This window comes from Neophocaena asiaeorientalis, unplaced genomic scaffold, assembly GCF_003031525.2.
Source record: "Neophocaena asiaeorientalis asiaeorientalis breed wild unplaced genomic scaffold, Neophocaena_asiaeorientalis_V1.1 scaffold114, whole genome shotgun sequence".
Classification (NCBI taxonomy): domain Eukaryota; kingdom Metazoa; phylum Chordata; class Mammalia; order Artiodactyla; family Phocoenidae; genus Neophocaena; species Neophocaena asiaeorientalis.
In genome coordinates this window covers 4,148,032-4,173,842 of record NW_020173116.1, presented here as the reverse complement: position 1 = coordinate 4,173,842, position 25,811 = coordinate 4,148,032, and the positions used below count along the sequence as shown (strand labels likewise).

General features: G+C 43.0%; 1 protein-coding gene and 1 pseudogene across 1 annotated transcript in view; one reads left to right on the top strand and one right to left on the bottom strand.

Annotated features, from left to right (window-relative positions):
* Positions 1-1,923: 1,923 nt before the first annotated feature.
* LOC112398878 (40S ribosomal protein S21 pseudogene) lies at positions 1,924-2,175 on the bottom strand (annotated as a pseudogene).
* A 2,883-nt stretch (positions 2,176-5,058) lies between these two features.
* Positions 5,059-25,811, top strand: part of FOXI3 (forkhead box I3) — a 45,386-nt gene continuing 24,633 nt past the window's right edge. Inside the window, exon 1 of the mRNA XM_024743952.1 lies at positions 5,059-5,079. Coding sequence (XP_024599720.1) covers positions 5,059-5,079 — 21 coding nt within the window. The remainder of the gene's footprint in view (positions 5,080-25,811) is intronic.

Below are 25,811 nucleotides of genomic sequence, written 5' to 3'. Positions count from 1 at the left end.
ATGGCTCGATAAAATCCTTTTGCCCAGAGGCCTGGAAATGCAATGGAAAATTATACCTCTCAGGGTCTCTTTCCCATGATAAATCTAAGACGTAATCTAAGACGTATCTTACGAGGGCTCAGCAACTATTAATTATTGTGATGGTTGATGATGATGGTGAAGATAGAAATGGGGACGATTCTATGCCTCCAAAGAATTAGAAGACTATCATCCCTAAAAGATCTTACTTTGCCTAACAGTTACTTCTGTTAGGCAACAAATTAGCAGTGCTTATTTTGCTTCCTTGTACCTCTGTCAACTTTCCTAAATTCCTTCCAATGCTTTTTGGGCCACGGGTCTGGGGTCAGTGGTGGGTCGGGCCATTAGATGTTGAAAGGGCAAGGTGATCAGTAAGTCACACTCCCATCTCCTCCCTGCCTGACCTGGCACTGGCGGTGTAATCTGTGAGAGGATCTGCCTTTGTGCCATCACGTTGGAATGAGGTGCCGAGCAGAGCATCTTCCCGAAGAATTGTGTTGACAGATCGGTCAGTCACCTTGAGGTCAGCCCCCTCATACTTCATAACGCAAACCTGGCAGCGAGAGGTTGGGGAAAAGACTGACTTTTTTGATCACAGACACTTTCAAGATAAGTTGGTGCATCTTAAAGTGTGGTCCTTGGACCGTCACAAGTAATTGCTGAGAATACAGTCTCAAGACCCCATTCCCTACCTCCAAATCAGAATTTGATGGGGGAAGCTGGAGTCAGGCATGGGAGCCAGCATGTTAAACAAGCGCTCAAGAAGATTCCTTTGTGCCCTGAAGCTTGGGGACAACTGAGGAAGACCTTGGTAATATTTTGCCCACAGGCAAGTCTTTCAGGGTCCCATGATGACTGATTATATCTTTGCATGAAGCATTTTTGCCACGTCAAGTAAACTTATGTCTCCATGACTCTGGTGTAGAGAATAATTGGAAATAAATGAAGCTTTCTTCTGGCGACATCAGACAGAAGACAACTCCAAAAACAACATTAGGAAGAGAAATAAGAAAATTTCAAGGCGTGGTGTGTAGATACATGCCATTTACTGATAGTTGGCAAACATTTATTAAACAGCTCAGATATATAGATATATATATATAAGAATTTATCCAAAAAAATTTTAAAACTTGAAAAAAATTACCCTTAGTTCGGAGATTTCCTCTCTATTTATATTTATTTGTAACATATCATAGACACAGGCTCCAAGCCCTCAGTGATGACTTTTCATTCCTCCAGGCTTCACGTACCGGAAAGCCCCAGGCAGGGAAGGCCTTCTCCCAGCTCCACGATAGCGTGTCTGAAGCATCCGTCGACTGCCCATGTAGACGGCCCCTGCTCATTGAGGTCAGTAGCACCTGGCGCTACCTCTCAAAGCCCCAATGTGCCTGAGACACCTGCCCAGCTCCTGACTTCCATCAGACTTGAGCACAGGTTTTCCTCTCTGTCCCTCTCCATCCAAGTCAGGCATGATTCTAGGTCCCTGCAAGGTCCACCCCACAGCCCAGCCTTAGCGTTGCACCAGCCCTTCCACCGTGACGTCCTCCTCTCCTCCGCGTCAGCTTCAAGGTTCCATCTGTCTTCTCTCACCCCTTCGAAACCTTAAACACCAGTACCGCACCCCAACCATGAACTCAATGCCTTCAGGCTTTCTCCTCCTTTGAAAACCACTGCACTTTCCGTCAATTCCACGGCAGTCCTCACGCATGTCATTTTCAGCCTCCTCCTGCTTCTGTCTCTCCGCTCCCGGCCTCACCCCCATGGCCCATCACTACAGCCACTCTCTTATGCTCAAACTCCCTCACCACGGTCACCTATTGCAATGGCTCAACAAAATCCAATTATATTTATTTATTTATTACTATTTATTTATGACAAACATTCCACATCCGCGATCCTCTTCAGTCAGAAGTTCTTTGAGAGGATGCCTTTGGCCTTGGCCAGTAAAGAATGGAGTCATCTGACTTCCGCCACCCTGTGAACGCCCACGCAGATAGTGTAGGTTTTAAACTGGCTGTTGAACCTGCGTGTCACCTTGTCAACCTCGGCCACGTTCACCTGGATGGACGCTTGGTCCTTGGCGCCGATGATTCAGTTGCTGGCAGAGCATTTTCACTGCACGTACAGATCCACAAACTCGCCGGTGTCATTCTGCATGCTGACGGCGCGTCTGGTGGCACCATGAGGACCGTGAGGGCAGAAACCAAAATCCAATTTTTAGATCTTCTTCACACCCCCATCCAAGATTTCCGGGCGTCTCTGTTAGGATGTCCGGCAGACGCCCCCAACTCAGCGTATCCACACCGAGAGTACTTCTCCCTCAGCGATCCCCACCATAGCTAGTGCCACTCTGGTATTAACAGCGGTAGTGATGACAACGAAATTCATAGCTAAACGTATCTTGGATGCTACAACAGGCATTGTAACCCTATTAATGGCACTTTCACCCTTGCAATAAGCCCTCTCTTATAGATGAAGTGACTGATTCTCAGAGAATTTGTGAAATTTATCCAGACCTAAGTGGGTGACTCAAACCTAGACTCATCTGATCTCTACAAAGTCTTCACCGGTCCCCTAAACCAGAAACCTGAGAGTTGGTTCAGTGCCTCCTCCTGCCTCTTCCCGCATCACTAGGTCCTACTGTTTCTACCTCATTCCTTCCTGCCCACCCCTCCATCTGCCCGTCCCTCTCCATCCTCATAATACTTCTTGGTCCTCATCATTAGCTCTTTACGTCTGGATTGCTGAAGAAACCTCTAGTTTCGATCTCTCAATCTACCCTCCGCTCCGCTGTCCCAGGACATTTCCTGAAGCCTAAATCTGTGCACTTTCCAACAGGCTTCTTGGCAAAGAGAAATCATGACAGGGCCAGCTCAGAGCTATGACACTCCAAGACACATTGTCCACGTATAACCCCCCATACACATTTACTTATTTATTATCAGTCGATGACTTGACACATAGAGATGAAGAGACTATAAAGAGTCCAGCAGAACCTGAGAATAAAACAGAGATGAAGACACAGTCCTGGGGAACTTCACAGAAATTCTGCTGCCTGGGCATCACTCACCCCCAGAGAATTTGATTCAGGGAGACTGGAGAAGGGCCAGGGGACTTGCACTTTGAACACTATTCTGTTGCAGGGGCTTCCCGAACTGCATTTAGTGAAACAGTGACACTGAAGAGGCATCTTCCAGAGGCAATGACAATGAGGGGAAATAAGGCCAGCACAGGGCCCTTCGGGAACCCAGAGGAGGGACTGAGAACTCAGAATAAGTGTGCGATGGGGATGGCGATGGTGACAAAGTCTTCCTGGAGGAGCTGAGCCCTAGGATGGCGGGTGGGGTGTGGGAGCAGAAAGGGTCTCCCCTTCACACACACACACACACATACACACCTCAGCAGGTAAGCTAGTCTTTGCTGAATCATCGCCCTTATTTGAGGCTGTCTTTGGTGTTCATCTGAGTCGAATTGAACTGATAAGGAAAAGTTGCGGGGTCTACGTGGGGCCTATGGCTGGCCAAGGCTGAACCTAGAATAGCTTAGCTTCTGACACTTGATGACAGGGGTGGATGCTGTGGAAGGGAAGTGGGCCAACCATCCACACACTTGTTTTCTTGGCCCGGTTGCCACTGACTAGCTGTGTCACTCTGGGCAGCTCATTTAATCTTTCAGAGGGCAGGAGAGAGGTAGAAGCAACAGGACCTAGTGATGAGAGAGGGAGAGAGAGAGACATCATTGGTACCTGGGACCTGTTTCCCCCATGACACAGACTTCTAGAAGGCAAGAAGCCCTCATCCTTATACTTTCCATTATATCCCTAGGGTCAGACTATACTAGGTTTCCCCCCGCCCAAAAAAAAGCAAAAAAACTAACATCAAAATAATAATATTAGGGCTTCCCTGGTGGCGCAGTGGTTGAGAGTCCGCCTGCCGATGCAGGGGACACGGGTTCGTGCCCCGGTCCGGGAAGGTCCCACGTGCCGCGGAGCGGCTGGGCCCGTGAGCCATGGCCGCTGAGCCTGCGCGTCCGGAGCCTGTGCTCCGCAACGGGAGAGGCCACAACAGTGAGAGGCCCGCGTACCGCAAAAAAATAATAATAATAAAATAAAATAAAAATAATATTAGGACCCGTGGTAAATTTCTCCCTCAATCCTCAGAATCAGGAATAACTTTCTTCAGGAAAACAAGCCAGACTTGTTTTATTCTTATTATTTTTTAATTTATGTTATTGAAGTATAGTCGATTTCCAATGCTGTGTTAATTTCTACTGTACAGTAAAGTGACTCAGTTATGTGTATGTGTATATATATATATATATATATATGTATTCTTTTCCATTACGGTCTATCATAGGATATTGAATATAGCTCCCTGTGCTCTACAGCAGGACCTTACTGTTTATCCAAAACCAGACTTGTTTTAAGTTTCACGGACACTGCAAACCCTGTGGCCACGCTTAACTCTCGTTTTCTTCCTACCCCTTAGCACAACCTGAAATTACCTTTGCTGGAGTATTTATTTATTTGCTGGGCTTGGTGCCCCAGTGCCCGGCTCAGAGATAAGGAGAGACTGTGCCTCTTTTCTTCTCTCACATGTTGCATGGCTGCCAGCTCTGCATCCCATCCACAGGCTGGGGGCCATCTCTACCCTGGCTTCATCATTTCCTATTCTTATTTTCCCTACTTATTATTTTGTATCTTGTTGTGTTGCCTGTGTTTTTGCAAATCACCCTGAATCCTTCTGGAATAAGGCCAGGTACAAACAAGTATATTATTAACGATGAGAATTCTCTCTCAGAGACCAGTGAACTCCTTTATTCAAGTCATCCCTTTGTTAGTGTCTGTTACATACGGCTCACCCTGCTAGGGGGTGGGCGACAGACACTAAACAAGCAAAGAAAGACAATTGTTACAGGTGGAATTAGTGCGAGGGAGGATATAAGCAGGAAAACAGGGAAGGAGAGCAGTGTTTTTACAGGAAGGTGCAGGCAAGGCCTCTGAGGAGGTGACGCTTAAGCAGGGATCTGGAGGACAAGACGATGTCGGGGAGGTCATCCCAGGTGAGCAGCACAGAGAAACAAGCTGTGTGGGTTTTGGGAGGGACAGAAGGATGGTGTGTGAGAGGGAGGGGAAAGTAGCAAGGGAAGGCAGGGGAAAGGCAGCAGGCCGGCCAGGCGGGGAGGGCCTTGCCAGCCAGGAACGCAGATGTTGGTCTCAGTGCAATGGGAAAACCCTGCCTGTACCTGGAAGTGACAGGTTCTGTTTCTAAAAGGTTACATCAATACCATGGAATACCACTCAGAATACAAAGGAACAACTATTCATACACGCAATGACTTGGATGGATCCCAAGGGTATTAGGCTGAGTGAAAAAGGAAAGCTGATCTCGAAGGGTCACATACGGCATGATTCCATTCATAGAACATTAACAAAATGACAACGTGAGAGAGATGGAGTTACAGACAATTACAGAGTGGTTGCCAGGGGTTAGGGGGAGAAGACTGGGTGTGACGATAAAGCATAGCACAAGGAAGATCTTGTGGTGACGGACCTGTTCTATATCTTAATTGTGGTGGTGGTTACATGAATCTACACGTGGTAGAGTTACACCCACCTACCCACTCACACACACATCCCACACTCAAATAAGTGCCGGTCTGGGACTTCCCTGGCGGTCACTTCAGGAGGCCCGGGTTCGATGCCTTGTTGGGGAACTAAGATCCCACATGCCGTGCGGAGCGGCCAAAAATTTAAAAAATAATGATAAAAAAAAACAAAAAACAAAAAACGAATGAGTGCAGGCCAAACTAGTGGAATCTTGATAAACTCCATGGATGACATGCATGTCAATTTCCTGGTATTGATCGCACAATAGGTTACACAAGATGTTAACACTGAGGCAACTGGATGAAGGGTACTCCAGAGAACTCTCTGTACTATTTTTGCAACTTCCTGTGAAGCTACAATCATTTCAGATAAACAGTTTTTTAAAAAAGTTTATGGTCTTTGTGTGGGAAGAAAGAGTGGATGTAAGTGGTCCAGCTATCCCTAAAGACTTGACAGAGGTGGGACAGAGTAGTGACAGGGGAGGTATGGGGCTTGGAGGGAAGGGAGAGAACTTTTGAGGCTGCTGATGGGATGGGTCTAGGGGTGGAGGAAAGGGAGGAAAAGAGAGTCAAGAATAACCCTCAGGTCTTGGACTTCGGTAACTGGATGGATGGTGGTACCAGCAATTACTGAAACGGTGGAAAAGGGAGGAAGCCTCGGCTGTGCGTGTAGCGCAACTTTTTCTTTAGTTCATTGTGAAAAAGTTCACATAAAGAAAAATGCTTAAAATGTACACAGACAATTTAACAAATTATTCTAACATATGTATGTAATCTCTACCCAGATCAAGAAATAGAACCCTGCAAACGACTCACCCCACCAACGTTCTTCCTGATCAGATACCCCTCCCCACAGAGGTAACTGATATCCTGATTTTTAGAGTATTGTCCCCTTGATTTTCTTTCCAGTTTTTCCCCCGCAGTATGTATCAGCCAAGTTCCGTTTGAATTGCCATGAGACAGCCATGTGAATGTCTGAATACAAAGAACTCTAAACTTCTAACGCCTTCGGAGGGCCTTGGAATGTGGTCAAGTCTTCACATCCTTTAAAGCTATTTCCTTTTTGAGGCTGGAAGGAGGAGAGCCATCCATGACAACATCGCGTATGCTTCAAAATTATAAATACTTAAAGAAGATGGTGAGATGGGAGCTCCCTGGTGGTCTAGTGGTTAGGACATGGTGCTTTCACTGCTGTGGCTCCGAGTTCAATCCCTGGTCAGGGAAGTAAGATGCTGCAGGTCGCGCAGCGCGGCCAAAAAAATAAAAATAATAAAGACGGTGAGAGTTTCAGGGCTTGCTGCCACGCTATCTCCTTTGCTACTTGTGAAGTCTTAAATGTCAAGTTAATTTCCAGAAAAATAACATGACTCAATAGATCAGAGGGTGTGCAAAAGATCTGTTTCTGCAGAAGTGTGAGTTCTTTTAGTTCTCAGGACCAGGAGATGTGAACAGCTAAAATTACATGCTCTTCCTCCCCTGACTGCCCTGGGACAGGAGCCTTCTCCCCAGTTCTGACAGCATTGATCTCATTGGAATGACAAGGCCCACCCACGTGGCCAAACGAAGGGCTCTGTCGGGGTAAGGCATTTAAACCGATATTGCCACTAATAACCATAAAATAGGGTTGTTGGGCTGCTGGTGTCACAAAGCCCAGGTCCCCTAGTGTTAACTCAGAGGACACTGTTGGGCCAGAGAGGCAAAGCAGGTTCTCTCTGGCTGCAGAACAGGGTGGGGAATCTAACCTGTAATTCTGTCCACGCCACTCTCTCACTTTGTCCCAGCTTACCCTTCCCCCGCCCCATGACCTGTAATTCTGAGGCAACTCCTTCAAAAGTTCCTTCAGACAGTGGCTTAGGCCAACCATACCCTGAAGTGAGGCCCTTACCTAAATGCTGCAGGTTATCTTTTTCCTCAAAGACTTTCTCACCGCAGCTGCTTAAAGCATCGCTCTTCTCTAGTTTCCTTCAAGCACGCTGCTTCTTGGAAGCCCTTCTGTGTTTATCATCCTTCATCAATGTTACTCTGCAGGATCCAGAGTCCCTTGTATTTATGTCTCACAATCCACAGGCTTGAACCCACGTAGTAATACCAGAGCCCCCCAATAACTAGAAGGCAGACATTGAATAATCTATTACTGTGCTAATGAATCATGACCTATGTGCGCAAATGTTTTTTGAGCACAAATGTCTTGTGTACATGTTTTTATGTGCCCACGCATAGAAGATGCTAAACAAACCTAAGATATCCCTGTTCTGTGTCCATTTTGTACATTTTGTGAGCTCTGAGTAATCTAGGGACAGATTCCTGGGTCAAGGGATTTGCTCTCTCTCTGCTTCCCGCCACGTTAAAAGCAGGGGGACTTGGGGACCCCAAGGCAAGTGGAGGGCACATAGGACTCTTTTGAGCCAACTGGGGCCCGGACTGGGAGTGGAGTGGGCACACTGGGGATGCTCGGAGATGAATCTACCTCTCTCCTTCTCTAGCTGTCTAAACTCGGACAACTTTCTCAAACTTTCTGTGCCCAGATTCCTCATTTTGTAAAATAGCAATATAGTTACTAGCACCTAATTTACAGGTATTTTGTTTTTCTATTTTTTGGCCTTGCCACGCAGCTTGTGGGATCTTCTTTCCCCAACCAGGGATTGAACCTGAGCCGTGGCAGTGAAAGCACCAAGTCCTAACGACTGGACGGCCAGGGAATTCCCTATAGGTACTTTATAAGAGCTAATTCAGATAAAAAATTCAGCACAGGGCCAGACACGCAGTAAGCACTTCTTAACTCATGCCACGTAATATCTATCCTTTACTATGGGGTGCCAGACACTTTGAAAACACCCTGCAAGGCTCACTTCCTTTCGTCCTCACGACAGCCTTGGGAGGGAGCTCCCATTATCAAGCCCATCCTACAGAGGAGGACATTAAGGCTTAACTTGCCCTGGGAATTCTCTGGCTGTCCAGTGGTTAGGACTCTGCATTTTCATCGCGGTGGCCCAGATTCAATCCCTGGTCAGGGAACTAAGATCCCGCAAGCCGCACAGCTCGGCCAAAAAAAAAAAAAAAAAAAAAAAAAAAAGTAAGTTGCACAGCTAGAGAACTGAGGCACTGAGTATCAAACCCAGGCTGACTTTGCCACTCTGCTTCGTGGCCTCCAGCACCACTACTGAATTCAGTTCAGTTACTGGCTTCTGGCAGCTGTTGTCGGTCCCAGCTCTGTGCTGGCCCGGGGCACTGCTCCAGCCCTCAGCTGAGAAAGCCAACAGTGAGACACATTTCCAAGAGTGCCGATGGCAGTGCCCATTCTAGCAAGGACATTTATATTTTACATACCAGTTAGTGAATTTTACCTGTTTTACCTAAAACAACTGGTAAAGACCAGCTCAATAGACCCTGGAGCTCAAGGGCGATATTAATGGGGAAATTCCCGGCTGCTTCTGCACCTGGTTCTTCTCTCTCCTGCCGCACAGAGACCACAGCAGACATCTGTGAGCGTTTTTTTCTGAGCCAGAAACCGTGTTAAGGATTGGGAATTTGGGGAACTTCCCTGGTGGTGCAGTGGTTAAGATTCCATGATCCCAATGCAGGGGGCTTGGGTTCGATCCCTGGTTGGGGAACTAAGATCCTGCATGCCACGTAGCATGGCCAAATAAAAAAAAAAGAAAGATTGGGAGTTTGGGATTAGCAGATGCAAACTCGCAGTTATAGAATGGATCAAAGTCCTGTATAACACAGGGAACTATATTCCATATCCTGTGATAAACCATAATGGAAAAGAATATGGAAAAGATTATATGTATACATATATGTATAACTGAATCACTTTGCTGTACAGCAGAAATTAACACAACGTAAATCAACTATACTTCAATAAAATAAATTAAAAAAAAAACCCAAGAATCCACATGCACTGTCCATTTAATCCTCCCAGTGTTCTCATATGAAAACCAGCTATTATTATCCTAGTAAGGTCAAGCCCTGGTCCAGAATCACACAACAGTAACAGAGGCAGGATCTAAACCCAACTCTCTAGGTTTTGATCAGTGTGCTATAGCATCACCTGAGAAAAGTGAGTTTGTTCCACCTTTTATCACCTTACATGTCAGCAACAACACAAAGCACTTTTATGTTATTTTTTTTCTTTTTTCACTTACAACATGACATCCAATGGGTGGGTCAAAATGTGATATGAAAACACAATTCTTATGATCTGAAAATTTACTGATTTTAAAATTAGGGTGCTCTGATGAACTCTAATACAAGGATGATTAACAGTCAATTTTAACTACATTTCCCCTGAATAGGTAACAAAAACCTATGTGAAATTTTTAAAAAAAATTTATTTATGGCTGTGTTGGGTCTTTGTTGCTGTGTGCGGGCTTTCTCTAGTTGCAGTGGGGGGGGGCTACTCTTCATTGCAGTGCGCGGGCTTCTCATTGCAGTGGTTTCTCTTGTTGTGGAGCATGGGCTGTAGGTGTGCAGCCTTCAGTAGTTGTGGCACGTGGGCTCAGTAGTTGTGGCTCACGGGCACTAGAGTTCAGGCTCAGTAGCTGTGGCGCACGGGTTTAGTTGTTCTGCGGCATGTGGGATCTTCTCAGACCAGGGCTCGAACCTGTGTCCTCTGCATTGGCAGGCAGATTCTTAACCACTGCGCCACCAGGGAAGTCCCTTTAAAAGTTCAATGTTTAATGCAACAGTCAGTGCCTCCACACCTTTTTTTTTTTGTTTTGTTTTTGATAATCTGATGAAAGCCATGGACACTTTCTCCAGAAACGTGTATTTTACATGCCAAAAAAATCGTATCTGTGCCATCAAGGAGTTCTCAGAGCCCCTGAGGCTTATCCATTCACCCCAATGATAAGAGTTGTTCTACGGATTTACAAATGGGGAAATCTTTTGTGAAGCAAATGTTGTTCCTCTGACTTGCATTTTATAACTCTCTCTCTCTTTCTCGCTCTCTCTGTCTCTCCCTCTATACACACACACATCACAGTATATTCACTCGTGAACTGTCGACCATCATGTTTATTTATCATCAGAGTAGTTTTCCCTTTTTTATATTCTGTGTTGCAAACAAATGTTACCATAACAAGCCCTTGAATCTCCCAAAACACGAATTAAACAAAATTTTAGCTACATCGTTTGGCTAAACTGACACCGCAACTAATGTGCAGATCTTTCATTTTCAACCTGATTTTGTCTTTGAATTGGTTTGTAGGTTTCTTGCAAAATGTCAATATGTTCAGTATTGCTATAGTCCCAGAACTATAGAACCAGATCGATTTGAGGGAGCAGTTGGGGGATAGTTTCCACCCTTGCTACAGAAGTAGCCCACTACTTGCAGCGGACTTTGGGTTTAAAAGTGCTTCACACACTTCACTTACAGCATGATACTTGATGGGTGGGTCAAAATTTGATGCGAGAGCTCAACCCTTATGATCTCCAAATTTACCAGACTTGCATTTATAATTATGGTGCTAACTGATGAACTATAATATGGTATAATATGGTGTGACTCTGAGATTATGCTGTGGTTATAACCTTTACCCAAGGTCACTTAAAAAGCGATCGTGCACTGCCTATTGCATGTATATTATCACTAATCCTCACAACAATCCTGTAATGGATCAGAATGCCAAATTTACGGATGAAGAAACTGAGGACCAGAGAATTTAAGGACCTTGCCCTAGATCACACAGCTAGGAAGTGACCCATGATTTGCTTGGCTTAAAAGCCCACTTTTTTTCAGCTACCACATTGCCTCTCTGACTTTGGCTTAAATTTGGACCTGGACCCGTGTTTATGGGGTATCTCTCCTTGCAAGTAGAAATGTTCTTTTTATCCTTAAACAGGGCTGCCTTTACTGAAACTCCTTATGTCCCTAAAACTTGAAGTTGACACAAAGGGACTCCTCCAGGGGAACTAGCAGAGAATTTTTTAGGTTGATGTCTTTAACATTGCCACACAATCTGTTTATTTTTAGAGTAAGCAAGGAATTTGGCAATTTAATTTAGAGCATTTTTTTTTTAACCTAAGCACATGCATGGCTAGAATCAGATTCTAAATTGAAAGTGTAGAGCCTACGTTCCATATATGCCTAAAAATTTTTTTGTCCGTAAGAATCATTCCAAAATGGATAATTAAGTCCAAGATTTTCTCCCATTGGCCCACTTTTGCTCTGTTAGGTAACATAAACCTGTCCTGGAAATTAAAGCCTCCAGTACCAGACAGCCACCTGCTTTCATTGATAGACAAGCAAAGCAAGACCTGGCCTTTCCCATCAGGAGATAATTAAGCAACTGGATGGTTTCAGTTTGTGTCAAGAGTCACCCTCTTCCTTTGATCTGTACTTCAGTTAAGGTGCATCACGGATCTTAGGGGTCATGGGAGAAGAGGGGCAGGGCAAGAGAGAAATTTCAGTCCACCTTGAAGTGTGAAGTGTTTGCTTTTCACCAGACATCTCATCTCACTTCCTCTCTAGTGAAAATCTACCCTCCATATTCCTTAATGAACCCACCCTGGCATTCTTCAGCTGCCTTTCCCAAAACTTTAGGAAGCTCCAAATGAAGTGATTTCTTTCTAAAATACCATGAAATCTGTGTATTCTAAAACACGCTGGGAGTTTTTTGGAGGCTTTTCTGATTTTTTTTTTTTTTTTGTATGTGGAAAGTTTTTTGGTATCAATCTAGATGCAGCATCTCTGTACTACGGAAAATCGTCTTCATTATAATTTAAGTAAAAGTCACAGCATTTTATTTAACCCTTCAATTACAACTCCCCTCTTTATCCCTTACTCCATGAAGATTACCACAAATTGAGGGTCCTACAGATACACCTATGCAAAAAGAGGACTTTTATCTGGCTTGGGAGGCTGAGGGGAAATGTTAAAGGAGATTTCCACTGACTATTTCTAGCCTTAAAACTTTCTTCTTATCTTTTCTGCCTCCTATGTTTTCATACCATTGACAGCGCAGTAAAATTTGAAATTCTCTCTTTGTGTCACCCCCAACTGCAAGGCCCTGAGGCCCATTAATTTCAAAGAGATTAGGCAGAGCAGAGATGAGGCACTAGGGAACCAGAGCCACTATCCCAGGAATCCTCACCCCCTATCTCAGGAATCCTGCCCCCACCCTTCTTAATTTGGTTGTCAAAAGTACTTTTCTCCTAATTTTAGAAATCAGAAATCCTAGAAAAGAGCAGAGATGTCACTAGTAGCTTTGTGGAAGTGATAGCCCGTAGACAAAAACATGGGCTCTCTAGGACTCAAGGTTTCTATTTTTTACCCTGTACAGCTGTGAAATAAAATATTTGCTGTTACAGCACCATTAGAATATGTATATATATATATATATATATATATATATATATTTGCTGTTACAATTTGAAGGTGACACTGATTCAAGTGATTAGCTACTCATTGTAGACTGAAACGTGGCGCTATTGCTTTCTGATGTGTAGATATGGTTTTCTGGGGACCTGAGAGTGTGATCCTTATGTCCCCCCGTGCTTCCACCTCCTACCCCCGTACCGCCAACAGGGCAATGTTTTTGCTCCAAGAGTTGAGACATTTCGTTTTTCAAGTGTAGAAAGCACCGTTTGGATGCCAGCTTCAACATCTCCTGGGCTGTGTGGGCTTGCTGACGTTCTTGGACCTCTCTGGACTTTAGCTGCCATCAATAAATGAGGGTGGTGTCCAGGGGAGCTGTGTGAGAGGTAAGGGAGTGGAGGACAGATCTGGCTGCCTTGGCTCCACACCAGTCCCTGTTGGGGAAGCTGCAGGGTTCCTCTGAAGGAAATTTGCTCTCCCTAAGGTCTCCCTCTGCCACTCACTTTATCCAGAAGTTGGAGGAAGTTTACCCAAGGAAGCAACTTGGTCGTGCCCTTATAGCGGGTCATCCTGTCATATGTTTGAGCATTGACCACATACAGATTTTTTTTGTTTTGTTTTTTCTTTTTTTTTTTGCGGTACGCGGGCCTCTCACTGCCGTGGCCTCTCCCGTTGCGGAGCACAGGCTCTGGACGCGCAGGCTCAGCGGCCATGGCTCACGGGCCCAGCCGCTCCGCGGCATGTGGGATCTTCCCGGACCGGGGCACGAACCCGTGTCCCCTGCATCGGCAGGCGGACTCTCAACCACTGCGCCACCAGGAAAGCCCTATACTCAATATTTTGTAATAACCTATAGGGGAAAAGAATCTGAAAAAGAAAACAAACAAATAAACAAAAAATATATATATATATAACTGAATCACTTTGCTGTACGCCAGAAATTAACACAGCAGTGTACATCAACTCTACTTCAATTAATAAATAAAAAATTTTTAAAAACCAAAAAAACTGTAGCACAATATCACAACAGGATACTGACATCCATAAGGTGAAGATACAGAAGTTTCCCACAAGTTCTTTTATAGTCACACTGACTTATGTCCCCAACTAACTTTTAATGCTGCTGTGATTTATCCAGGCCCAAACAGCGCCTACACAAAACAGAGAACAAGGTCAGGGGCTAGGAGGATAAATGCATAAGGATCTGCAGAGCCTCCAGTCTGGGTACCAGCCTTCATAAACCTTTTTTTTAAAAAAAGAAACTATTCACTGATGATCTGAATCAATGTTTAAAATACGCGAGCTCCATTCTCTCCAGCGCTCCTTTCGTAATCTCATTTTTCATTTCCACGAGGAGAATTCTAATATCAAGTATAGATTCAAATAACCACCAAGAGAAGTCCATTTTTATCGAATGTTGAGTGTCTCTACTATTTGTGAGGTACCCTGAACTACATGAGGACCAAAAAATTGGGCATAGTTTGAATGACAGCTGGGGAGATGCTACATAGTGGCACGTATTTTAGCGAGACCATTTGGAAAGTCTGATATCCCTGTTTCCTCTTCCTGTGTTTGTTCCTGGATTTGAAACTCCCTGGGTTATATTTGATAGCACATGAACATCTGCTCAAAGCAATACTTTGAAAAGATCTCTGCATTAGTGTTATTCACATAGAAAACTGAGCAGTCACAAGGGGACAGAGAGACGGCAAGGAAAAGAACAAAGTTGAGAGAGGTACGAGAAGCATTGCCAGTTTGTTGCCTGTTCTACCTGACATTTTGCCTATGTCTCCTCTTCCATCACTGCAAGTTGTCAGGGTGTTTGTGGATAAACAGAGCCCCTTCTCTGGGTGATCTATCTTCTTGCCCTGCTTGGTTTATGCATGGATCACTGCCTATCCTTGGTGAAATGGCCTAGAAACCTCAACAGGCATTAAAAAAAAAAAAAAAAAAAATCAAATGCTCACTTAATTGCTATACAAACGCAAGATATTGTTTCTGTATCTCTGTATGGCTCCCTTTAGACCCTGAGTGAGTTGAAGAGTTCCCACTGCCAACCGGAAGCATCCTGGCTTCTTACAAATTATAAACTTGGGACAGGTAAGGCCCTCCTTGGTCTGGTCCCAATCAGCCTCTCACCTCTCCAACTTCATCTAGCTCTTCCATTCATTCCCCAAAACGATTCCTTTTCCTCACCAGCTGTCTCTTCCTTTTTTAAAAACCTCTGTGTTGTTCATTTTGTCCCAAATGCCCATCCTTCCTTCTTTAGCGATTACCCAACTCAAATGCCACCTTCCCCAGAAGCCTTCTCTAATTGCCCCGGATATTCACTGCACCGTCTGTTTATGTGCCTGACTCCTGTCCCAAACAGGCTGAGACTATGTTTGAGAACTCCTGGTGTGGGAGATGCTGAATGATTCCTTGCTGCTGGAATGTTAAAGCTTATTGAATTTATTTACATATATATTTACCAGCACAAGGAAATTAAAAAAAAAAAAAAACTTTAGTGCTCTGCATTTGGCAGTATTCTCTCCTTATACCTGTTGTTCCTTCTCAGTACCTGCTCTGGCAGGTGGGATTTCCTACCCATCCCAGCATCCAAGGAACCAATACTGGAGAACTTAAAAAAATTTCTCCTCCTCATTTGACATCTGGTTTCTAAGACTGTTGATTTGTTATAATGTCATGGGCCCAGCAGCCCAACTAGCTGAATATCGATTGACCAAATGACCAATTAGCTGAATCAACCCTATCTTTATAGTAAGTCTGGGAGGCAGAATTGTGAAAAAGGAGTTTTTTAGGCTGGATCTCAAAGAATGGGCAGAATTCAGATGAGCCATGATAAGGGAGAAGAGAAAAGGGACATTCCAGAGGAAGGAACCAGCATATGAGCAAAAAAATTTCTAACAAAAAAAGCAGGGGGTTGGGGGGGAATAGTTTCAAAATAGATGGTTGGTGAATACAGGATACTTCCCGGTGGTTATATATGCTCTTATTGCTACAACTGAATAAATCGTCAAAACCTTTTGTCTTCATTAGATTAAGATTTTGTTTAGTAGCTGCCTTCTTTTCTTCCATTTCTTGGTGACATAGGTTCTGCTAAAGGATGGTGATCTAGCCTGGAAGAACAAGTTTGCCTCCCTAAGACGTTCAACTTATGTCAATGGAAATTGGCTTGAGTTAAATGGAAGTTGGCTCATTCTGTCACACAGCTGGGTCTCGGAAGGTAAACCCTAGTATATTTGTTCAATATTTTTGGTAACCTCAAAAGAAGAACAATAGATGATAGTACATTCAGTGGACCTGGCTGCTTTCCACAGTGTTCTTCCTCCAGCTGTGACCCGAGAATATTCTGCATGGGTGGTATGACCATGGTGATGATGGAGGGAGGGCTAGTGTGTGTCATAAAGTACAGGCTCCAGGACCAGACCCAGACCCATATCAGACCCTTCAGAAGTGGAGCCAAGAATTGAATTTAAAAACCTGGTGCTTTTTTATTCATTCAAGTTTGAGAACAAATGCAAATAAATAAATACGCCAAGAATGAAATATGGATCTTGAAAACATTTTATTTTTTTATGGTACTCAAGACCAGCCCTTCTGCTCAATATATGTATCTTGGTATTCCTTCTTTCAGGCAAAAGAGCTACTTTAAATGTCTGACATGTAAATAGAGGATAAACATCTAAACATCACAATGAAAAGTCAGAAACTATCCGATTGAATAAAAAGCAGTTAGATGTTGCCTACAAGAAACCCACTTTAAATATAAAGATACAATCAATTAAAAATATGGAAAAATATATACCATGCTAACACTGAAATGAAAAGTTTGGTATGGTTATATTAATATCAGATAAAGAAGATTTCAGATTCCAGAGATAAAGAGAGTCACTTCATAATGATGAAAATGTCAGTTCACCAAGAACACAGAACAATCCTAAATGTTTGTGCATCTAATATCAGCGCTTCAAAACTAAAGTAAAAACTGAGAGGGCTTCCCTGGTGGTGCAGTGGTTGGGGGTCTGCCTGCTGATGCAGGGGACACGGGTTTGTGCCCCGGTCCGGGAAGATCCCACATGCCGCGGAGCGGCTGGGCCCGTGAGCCATGGCCGCTAGGCCTGCGCGTCCAGAGCCTGTGCTCCGTGGCAGGAGAGGCCACAACAGTGAGAGGCCCGCGTACCGCAAAAAAAACAAAAACAAAAACAACAACAACAAAAACTGAGAGAAATACGAGGAGAAATAGATGAACCTACAGTTAAAGTTGGAGATTTCAACACTCTGTCAATGTCTGATAGAACAAGGAGACTGAAAATCAGTAAGGACATAGAAGACTTGATCAATACAATCTACCAACTTGATCTACTTGACACTTATAGAACATTCCATCCAACAACAGCAAAATATACACTCTTTTCAAATTCACAGAGAACATTTACCAAGGTTGACTATGTTCTGGGCCACAACACAAGTCTTAAGAAATTTTAAATGATTTAAATCATACAAAACATGTTCTCAGACTACAGTGGAATTAAATTAGCTGAAATCAAATCAACTGTTTAAAAACTAAATAACACACTTCTAAATAACTCAAGAAGACATCAAAAAGGGAAATGAGATAGTATTTTTAAATTGAATGAAAATAAAAATGTAACATCAAAATTTGTATGATGCGGATAAAGCTTAGAGAGAGATTTTTAATGTTAAGTACCTATAATAGAAATGAAGAAAGGTCTTAAGTTAGGGTTGCCAGTCTTAGCAAATAAAAATACAGGATACCCAGTTGAATTTGAATTTCAGATAAATAATAAAATTTAATTTAGTATAAGTATGTCCCATGCAATATTTAAGATAAATTAAAAAGTTATTTATTGTTTATCTAAAATTAAAATTTAACTGAGCATCCTGTATTCCATCAAGCAACCTAACTAAATCAATGCACTCAGCTTCCACCTTAAGAAAGTAGAAAAAGAAGATCAAATCAAAGTCAAAGGAACCAGAGAAAAGGGAAAAAAATAAATTTCACAGCAAAGATAAACAGAAAAACAATAAAGAAAATCAATGAGACCAAAAATCATTCTTGGAGATTAATAAAATTAATAAATCTCTAGCCTAATTCATGAAAGATAAAAATTACAAATATCAGGAATGAGAGAAGGGGACCATCACTGCAGATCCTAGAAATATTACAAGGATAATAAGAAAATATGAACAACTTTATGTCACAAAATTTAACAACTTAGGAGAGATAGACAAATTCCTTGAAAGATACAAACTACTAAAACCCACTTATGAAGAAATAATAATCTGAATCGCTTTATATTTATTAAAGAAATTGGATGTGTAACTGAAAACTTCCCACAAAGAAAACTCCAGGCTCAGATGGCTTCACTGGTGAATTCTACCAAATATTTAAGGAGAAAATATCAATTCTGTACAAACTCTTCCAGAAAATTGAAGAGGATGAAACATCTCCCAATTTATTTTGTGAGGTGACATAATCCTTATATCAAAACCAGATAAAGACCTTACAAGAAAAGAAACATACGAATATCCCTCATGAACATAGCATAGACACAAAAATTCTCACCAAAATTTTAGAAAATCAAATCCAAAAATATGCTTCAGAAATGATAATACTTCAGGACTACATGGGGTTTATTCTGGGAATGAAAAGTTTAACATTTGAAAATCAGTTAATAAATTCATCAAATTAACAGACTAAAGAAGAAAAAACATATCATCATTTCAATAGATGCAGAAAAAGCATTTACAAAATTAAACATGTATTCACAAAAACTCTCAGTAAACTAGAATTATAAGGGAACTTCCTCAACCAGAAAACCTATAGCTAATACCGTCCTCAGTGGTACAGGACTACATGCCTTCGCCTTAAGATTGGGAACAAGACAAGGGTGTCTACTCTCACCACTCCTATTCAAGGTCATATTGGAGTCCTAGCTAATGCAATAAGTCAAGAAAAATAAATGTTTCCCAACATATTGGAAAAGAAGAAATTAAACTGTCACTCTTTGCAAAGAACATAATTACCTATGTAGAAAATAAAAAAGAATATACAAAAGAGCTCCAAAACTAATAAGTTTAGCAAGATTACAGTATATAAGGTCAACAATAGAATCTCAGTCTATACCTTGCAAAAATTAACTCAGAATGAATCATGGACCTACATGTAAAATCTTACGCTATAAAATTTCCAGAAAAAAATATAGAAGAAAATCTTTGTTACTTTGGGATAGGCGAAGATTTTTTGGATAAGACACTAAAAGTACTATCCATGAAGGAATTGGTTTTATTTCTGTGGTAGTGGTTACACCTCTATCCGTGTTTGTCAAAACTCACGGAGCTGTACACTAAAAAAAAATGGTGAATTTAATGTATGTAAATTGTCACTTAATAAAAAAATCAAATGCAAACAAAAAGTCTGCCATGTAAATACTAAAACTCTGTAAATGCAAAGTTTGTTAGGAACTAATCATCCTATAGGTGACAAATGCAGTGGCGTTGGCTGGGTTTGGAGGTAGAGACAACTAAGGAGAGTCTGAAAATGGTAAAAAACAAAGAAGTCCATAAAGGATTTGAAATAGTCAAAGTGGGAGCTGGAGAAGAGATGATCAAGCAAACAGCAGGTGTGAGAAACAGAGAGGAGGAAGGCATGGACATGAGAACACGGGGGCTGCCCCACTGGCGCCTTAATTACCCTTTGATCAACACAGCGGGAGGGCGATGGCTGAAGTCTGGTTGGTGGTAACAATGGAGGAGGACACAGGACAAACCTGGAGAGAGCAGCCCAGTGAATGGATCACTATGTACTGAGTTGAGCACATCACCATGATGTCAGGATGCAATGGAAAGAATATGGAGCCAAGAGTTGGGATATCTGGGTTCCAGCCACAGCCCAACCAGGAATGACCTGTGTGACCAGTGAAGCCAGACGAACGCCAGACGTCGCATCTGTCAGGAGGGTTTGGAATGATGGATCTCAAGCCTCTTCCTCTAACAGTCTTCTGGTTATGTAATTTATACCCTGAGTCCTACTGAAATACACATTTACAAAGTCTTTACAGTTTATGAAGCACTGTTAGCACCAACCTCATTCACCCGCTGGAGGCCCTGTGGAGTGTATGTCGTTACTAGCCTTTTACACAGAAAACTGTTAAACAGTCTCACTTAACGTCACGCCAAGTCCAATCTCTTTCGGCCATCCCACAGCAAGGGGCAGAGCAGCGGTGACTGGCTGGGGAGAAGACTTTGGGCTGAGGGTCAGACAGAAAAGCTCGGTACCTCCAGTGAGCTACGGAGAGCGCTCCAGGTGCGTAAACAACTCTTCGTCTACATCTTAGCTATTGCTTCTGGAAGTCCTACTTCCAGTTCACAGGTTTGTAAATACATGTGATAGTAGGTGCATAAGATGAATAATGACCCTGCAAAGATGCCAGGGCTCTAATTCCCAGAATATGGCAATATATTACTTCACATGATAAGGAGATTTTGCAAATGTGATTAAATTAAGGATCTCAAGGTGAGAGATTATCCTGGATTATCCAGGTGGGCCCATCATAATGACCAGGGTCCTTGTCAGAGGGATGCTGGAGGGTCAGAGTCAAAAATAAAAAAACAAACCCATGAAGATGGAAGCGGAGATTGGAGTGATGTTCTTTGAAGATGGAGGGATGGGACCACAAGCCTAGGAATGCAAGCGACCTCTAGAAGCTGGAAAAGGCAAAGAACTGGATTCTCCCCTGAAAACACCAGGAGGAATGCAAGTCTAGTGACACCTTCGTTTTAGACTTCTGACCTCCAGCGTTGTAAGAGAAAAAATGTGTTGCTTTAAGTCACTAAATTTGTGGTCATTTATTACAGCATTAATAGGAGACATACAGTAGGGAAGGAGAACATTGATATTTTGGAATTAGATGTATTTATAAAATGTAAAGCCAGAGATTCTTTATTTTAATCATTGCCCCACATTTAAAACGAAGCAAAATGTGAACACACACACACACACATCTCTGTCCATGGCTTAATTAATATAGTCCATCTGTCCTATAACAAAATGATCCTAATTTTGCTATGTTTAGTAAATACTGTTTAACACAAGAAATTGTTATACTGTTCCCTCCAGAACCCCAAATAAAGTAAGGACAAATAAACTTAGAATCCTTTTCTAGCCAGAACTGTGCTCAAACAAATGCTGGGGGTAACTTTTATTAATGCATACTCACTTTAGGGCTCGAGTGGAGACAAATACATGGTTTAAAATTCAGTTGGAGGTTTCGATCATTTCTGTCCATAATTTTCTGCTCCCATTTTCAAATTTGCCACCCTTATCTCCATAATGCATTTAGACTTCTCAGGTATGGATTATCGATTCAGAAAAACCACTTCTCTGAAAACAAGTATTGAACTATCTTAGAAGTTTACAAAAGGGTGCATGGAACTAATCTTGCTTTTTATTTTGAAAATTCATTTAACATTTGTTTGAACCGAGCTCTGGCTTTGAGAGTGATCTCCTTCTCTGTTGCCCTAAGCGTGAGTTTCATGGTCATTCCAGTAATGTGTTAACAGACAGTGACATCATCTTGAGTCAGGAAATGGCTCTCAGGTTACCATATAAATTGACTTAAGCTCCGGAGAGGATTACAGGGCAGACCTTGGCTAAGTGTGGAGATGCCATTACAGCTAAATCAAAGGTAACTGTGAGGTCTGGCAGGCACCTGTCAACAGGTAAGGGAAGGAGGAGCCCGTAAAGGAACCTCGAGTCAGGATGACATTCTCCAAGCTTTATTTTTATTTCAGGTTAAAGGGTCAGACAGAAAAGCCATTCGCAGTGGTCTTTATTTATGGTTCTCAGAGGTCCAGTTGCTGAAGCATCCTGAAGAAGAAGGATGGCTCAGGTGGGATCCCCGTTTCCCCGCCCGGCTGATGACAGACTGAGGGCCTCGCACTTTGTGAAAGGCCGGCTTCTTATGAATGCGTATTAATGTTTGCAGGCACAACACGAGACCCATCCTCTCTGTTACCCCCAGTGCAGAGAGAGCTGTGTGTTTTCCCTCTGTCCTCCCTTCTCGGCCACCTGAAAAGATTCCTTCCCACCACCTGTGGTTGGTCTTTGAAGGCCAGATAAGAAGATACGAGCATCCCTGGCTGGCAAGCTTGGCTAGGGGAGAGCCTCACACCCTTCTCAAATGCTTGAAAATCAGTGCAGATGTTTTATTCATGCCTTCTCTTGGTGCAATAATAAGCCTCCATTCTTTGAAGAGCTCATCTTCCCCAACCAGGAGCAGTGTTTAGGGAAAATGGCCGGAGAGCAGCAGAGAAGGAAGGAGACCTCTCACCTGTTCCTCTGGGCCCCCTCTACCTCCATCTCATCCTTTAACATTCAACTTGGATCCCACTTCCCCCCATCTGATTTCCTGGTCCTCTAATCTTTCATGTCCGGCTGACACAGTGAAGTGGCAGACAGAGAATGGCCAGGGTGGAGGGGGACAGGGTGGGGCTGAATGTCTTCTTTGCTGACTGAAGGCTGCAGGACCTCAAGCTCTGGGAGCTGGATGCATCCTCTGTGAAGTGGGATTGATAATGTTGGGCTCCAAGGCAGTATGGTTGAAAACTACCTTTTCCCCAATTCATTGCCTAGCTGTTCCATTCTCATTCTTCAGAGAGGTCTGCCCTTCACCTCCCTCCTGACCCACCCCCCGGCCAAAGCGAAGGGACCTCTTCTGTATGGTTCCATGAACCTGGCCCATAGAAGCAGCTCAAAAAATATTTGCTGAATGATGCGGGCTTAGCCAGCCTCATGGGCTGTATCATCCCAGACAGTCAAAGGGGCGCCCATCACAGATCATGTAACCCTCCCATCCAACATATTTTACTAAGAAAAGAGAATTTGCCTTAATATTCAATTAACGGCACTAAAGGGGTAGAGTGGCGGAAGGGTGATCTGGAATAAATCAAGGTTGGCAAAAATATGAGACATTGTGTCTCAAGCATTCTCCTACTTTTCTCAAGAGGCCGAGAGCTCACAGGGCGGGAGTGGGGGTGGGTGATGTCTTGTTCACCCCTGTATTCCTGCACCTGGCAGAATACCTGTATCCAGGTAAGCAAAATGATGGGTAGATAAATGAACAAAATAAATTTTTAAATGTCCTTGCACGCACAGATAAACAAGAGAAACATTGTTCTCTTTGTTACCTCCACTGCAGGGAGAGTTGTGTGCCTTCCCCACCTTGTGTGTCTTGACCCCTTCCTTGGTCACCTGGAAAGACTTGTTTCCACTATCATAGCTGGCGTTTGAAGGACAGGTGAGTAGGTACAGGCATCCGTGACTGACAAGCTTGGGTTTGGGAGATTCTTATATATCATCAGGCAGCTAAACTCTAGTAAGGTATTAACTGATAACTGATGTGTTAATTAATAATAACATATACCCATTCCAAAAGGTATTTCCATTTAGTCTGATGATTCTAGAAAACGAGATTTTAGCACAAAAAACAGCAAAGTTATAACAGACAAATGAGTGGAAATGATATTTTGGAACAGTGAATAGCCTCAAGACACCAGCTGAAAAAATTTTCATCATCCCCAAAAGAAACTCCATACACATTAGCAGACACTTCCCCCCTCCAACCCATATAAATGGAATCCTACAATATACGGTCTTTTTTTTGGCTGCACCACGTAGCATGCAGGATCTTTCCCAACCAGGGATCGAAGCCCGCTACCCGCAGTGGAAGCTCGGACTCTTAACCACTGGACCACCAGGGAAGTGCAATATATGGTCTTTTGTAACTGGCTTACCATCATGTTTCCAAGGTTCATCCATGTTGTAGCATGTATCCGTATTTCCTTCCTTTTTATCGCCAAATATATTCCCTTGTATTGCTATACCACTTTTATTTATCTACTCATCAGTTAATGGACCCCTGGGTTGTTTCCCCTTTGTGGCTCTCTCTCCAAATTTTGAAGACACTTCTATGATTCTCGCCCTCTTATCCAGTTATTATTGCAATCTAATGCAATCCTTTGTGTGTGACTTTTGACTTTTCCTCTATTGTAATCTTTCAGAATATCCTCTCCATTTCTAGTGCTGGAATTTCATGATGGTGTGCCATGGTGAGTCATTTATCATTCAGTGCCCTGACCTCTCAATGGACCCTTTTAATTGAGATACCTGAGGCCTCAAAACTGGGAAATACTCTTGTATTATCTCTTTTCACTTTCTTTTCTTCCATTTTCTTGACTCTTTTTTGAATTCATATTATTGGATGTTGGATCTTCTGGCTTGACACTCTTTCTTATCCTCTCCTACTTTTCATTTCTTTGTATTCTTGTTCTAGTTTCCAGGACATTCTTTCAACTTCAGTTTCTAAACTTTCTGTTAAACTGGTGTGTATGTGTGTGTCTTTTCCTATTAAAATGGTCATCAACTTTCTTTTATTTATTTATTTTTGGCTGCGTTGGGTCTCTGCTGCTGCGAGCGGGCTTCCTCTAGTTGTGGCGAGCGGGGGCTACTCTTCGTTGCGGTCTGCGGGCTTCTCATTGCAGTGGCTTCTCTAGTTGCGGAGCACAGGCCCTAGGTGTGTGGGCTTCAGTAGTTGTGGTGCATGGGCTTAGTTGCTCCGCAGCATGTGGGATATTCCCGGACCAGGGCTCGAACCCGTGTCCCCTGCATTGGCAGGCAGATTCTTAACCACTGCCCCACCAGGGAAGTCCGGTCATCAATTTTCTAAGTGACATATCTGAGTATTTTGTTCTCACAGTAGAATGTGATCATTACTCACTAAGCAAGCTTTGAAATAAACATTTTAAAGGACAATGAAGAGCATGTAAAGGTCCTCTTATTGTGGGTTACATTGTGTGCACCTTCTGTTGAATAACAGCTCATAACCCATCTCATATGTAATCTGTCCCCATGTGTTTGTTCTTTTACACTTGGCCATTCTGTGACCTGGGTAAGTCGGCCCCTTGGGCAGAGGGCAGAAAGACACTGAGAGGAGGGTCCTCATCTTTCCTCGTCTTCTACAATAATTTTGTGGAAGATAATGGTAAATCTATAAAGTAAAATGTCCTTTAGGGGTGACATGTGGCTTGTAACCCTTCCTGTCCATCCCTGAAGCCTTTCACCTTTTCAGGAAGCAATAGAGTGTGTGGTTTAGTGTACACGTTCTGAAGCCCAAGAGACTCATTTCACATACTGATTCTGACTGTACAAGCTGTGGGATCTTGGACCTTAACTCCTTCTGTCTCAGTTTCTTCTTCTGTAAAATGCAGTTAATAATAGAAGCCACTCATGTTGTGGCTGTGAGACGTAGCTGTGTTACCGTGTGGGAAGCACTTGGAACAGGGTCTAGCTGAGCAGCGCTGTTAGCCCCTGTCCTCTGGTATTGGTTTCCTATTGCTGCTGTAAAAATTTCCACAAGTTTAGTAGCCTAAAACAACCCAAATTTATGATCTTACAGGTCTGGGGGTCAGAAGTTCTAAAATCAAGATGTCAGCAGGGCTACATTTCTTTTAGAAGGTTCAAGGGGGAATGTCATCTGTTGCCTTGCTTTTTCCAGTTCCTGGAAGTCACCTATATTCCTTGACTCATGGCTTTTTCCTTCATCTTCAAAGCTCATCATTCCAACTTCTGCTTCTGTTGTCACATCTCTGACTCTGCTCCTCCTGCCTCCCTCTTACAAGGACCCTTGTGATAACACTGGGCCCACCCGGAGAATCCAGGATCATTGTCCATCTTGAGATCCTGAATTTAATGACCTCTGCAAAGTTCATGTTTTATATGTATATATATATATATATTTTTTTTTTTTGCGGTATGCAGGCCTCTCACTGTTGTGGCCTCTCC